The sequence below is a fragment of the Myotis brandtii genome, unplaced genomic scaffold (assembly GCF_000412655.1).
Source record: "Myotis brandtii unplaced genomic scaffold, ASM41265v1 scaffold112, whole genome shotgun sequence".
Classification (NCBI taxonomy): domain Eukaryota; kingdom Metazoa; phylum Chordata; class Mammalia; order Chiroptera; family Vespertilionidae; genus Myotis; species Myotis brandtii.
Window position 1 is genome coordinate 3413973 of NW_005353838.1, and position 2406 is coordinate 3416378.

At 36.7% G+C, this 2406-nt stretch overlaps 1 protein-coding gene across 1 annotated transcript in view; it reads left to right on the top strand.

Annotated features, from left to right (window-relative positions):
* Window positions 1-1739, top strand: part of KLHL41 (kelch-like family member 41) — a 16157-nt gene extending 14418 nt beyond the window's left edge. The window contains exon 6 of the mRNA XM_014545534.1: window positions 1068-1739. Coding sequence (XP_014401020.1) covers window positions 1068-1179 — 112 coding nt within the window. The 3' untranslated portion in view covers window positions 1180-1739. The remainder of the gene's footprint in view (window positions 1-1067) is intronic.
* The last annotated feature ends 667 nt before the right edge of the window (window positions 1740-2406 follow it).

Sequence of the window (2406 nt, forward strand, 5' to 3'; positions counted from 1 at the left end):
CCATTTACCCGATATGCTATTCCATACATAACCCTATACTGTATACTTTCTTTATGAATAAAAAATTTACAATTTTTAATTATAAACCTGTGTTTTCTATCAAAATTACTTCTTGCGTGAATTTTGGGACACCCTTTATTATTTGTCCTCAAATGCCCTTGAGCTTGTTGAGAACATAAATATAGGAGGGGGGATTAAAACAGAATAATTGCTATAAAGATACTATTTATTTATTTTTTAAATAAATTTTATTGATTTTTTACAGAGAGGAAGGGAGAGGGATAGAGAGTTAGAAACATCGATGAGAGAGAAACATTGATCAGCTGCCTCCTGCACACTCCCCACTGGGGATGTGCCCGCAACCAAGGTACATGCCCTTGACCAGAATCGAACCAGGGACCCTTCAGTCCGCAGGCCGACGCTCTATCCACTGAGCCAAACCAGTCAGGCAAGATACTATTTAAAGGATAATGTGAAAAATTAAAAGAAGAAGGCAAGGAACGCTTCAGAGAGAAGGCAGCATTTAAGAGTTTCCCATACAAAGAGAGAAAAGCATTCCGGGCACAGGCAGAGGAATTCGAGTTGTCTGTAACTTTATAACCCTGAATATTCACAAGGAACAACCAGATCTTACTTAACATCAAGTGTAGTCTAAGAGTAGTACTCACACAGGGACAGGAAAACGGATTTTTATGGTGTAACCACTAGTGTCAGGTTCTGTGCTGAGCACTAGTGTATGAGAACAACTGAAATTCATAACCAAGGCCACCATCGGTCCCTGCTCATCCAGTTCTTACCTTAAGGTAGAGTCTGTTGGCCTTGATTCATAACCCAGGTAAGACTTAACTGCTTAAGCATCCAAATTAAATACTATGGCAGCTCAGACATAGCTCATTCAAAGGATGAATATTTGGGAGGAATCCAAGTATTATTCTACACTGGTCAAGGGCAACCTCCCCTGGCTAAGAGCCAATAGGGTTTCCTCAAAGATTCACATTTGTGTATTTAACACATAAAGAACTATCTACTTAAAAACTGCTTATTGATTACTCTTTTTTCTCTACCAGGTATGAAGACGATAAAAAGGAATGGGCTGGGATGTTGAAGGAAATACGTTATGCTTCAGGAGCAAGTTGCCTCGCAACACGTTTAAATCTCTTCAAAGTGTCTAAACTGTAAATAAGGAGGTGAAAAAATGTAATCGATTGGGAGGTGGTTTGTTTGGATAACAGGGCTTTAATTTATTCTGGGGGTTTTTTTAAGCCTATACAGAGATCCATGTAGAAATTATCCACTAAGTTACTGTGCAAGAGGTTAGCAGTGGGTATCAAAACCTCAAAGTCTGAATCTTCAATGTAATGACCATATCTTAAAACCATTTTCTAATGAAAAATTCAATATTAACTTGAACAGATTATTTCTTTTGAGATTTCTCACTCAATCAACGACTATAAAGCAGGTTCCTAAATTTGAGTTGCTAATCGTTTCATTTGCATTTTTAGGGTAACTTTACATGTTTCCCATTACAAATGAAACTGGAGAATGAGATATGTACATCTACATTTTTAAATGTTTAAAAACATCAAAAACATTCCCTCCTAGTACTTCAAGATATGACAAGAACCTTGTGCATTATATTAAAGATTACATGCCAAGAGACTTGCGAAATGCTATTTAAAGAGTATAATAAATGGGTCTCATTTGAAGGGGAAAAGTCTCTAAGTAGTCAAATTCAAGTGATCTTTTTCTCCATTCTTTTGTGACACTGGTATAATACTGTTTGTTTAAATTAAAAAAAAATTTTTCAATTTAAAACCAGCCAATCACAGTTTTTAAGCCATTAACAAAAGTATCTGTGGTGAGAGGGAGGGGAAGTGTCCTTAAACTGCTGAGGCAGAAGGTGGGGCCAGTGGGTGGTATGGAGGAGGGTGTGTATTCATTGGTTTATCTATGCTTTCCAGGAAAGAGCTATTGCAAATTTCTGAAGGGAAGATGACTATATTATTCTATTTTTCTGGGATATAAGACCCTATATTCAAGCTGTTTGTTCTTAGTGTAGTAGTATACAGGGTGGAGCAACAGGTTTACAGTTGTTCATATGAAAAATAATTCAATAATTAATAAATAATGCAAGAATAAACTCTGTGTTTCACATACAACTGTAAACTGACTTTTGCCCCACCCTGTACATAGTAAGTTGACTGTCCAGAACCATCACATTCAATGCTCTCCAATCATCAACTAATCATTGCTATGGGCCTCACGTGCTTTCATAGACATGTTTAACATCTGTCCTGACATGTTATTTTCTGAGAAACCTGATTTAGGACTGATTTGGAGTATCCTCTGATTAGGAAGAATGCTGAACTCTGCAGACATGAGATTAAGTTGTAAAAATAAAGCTTT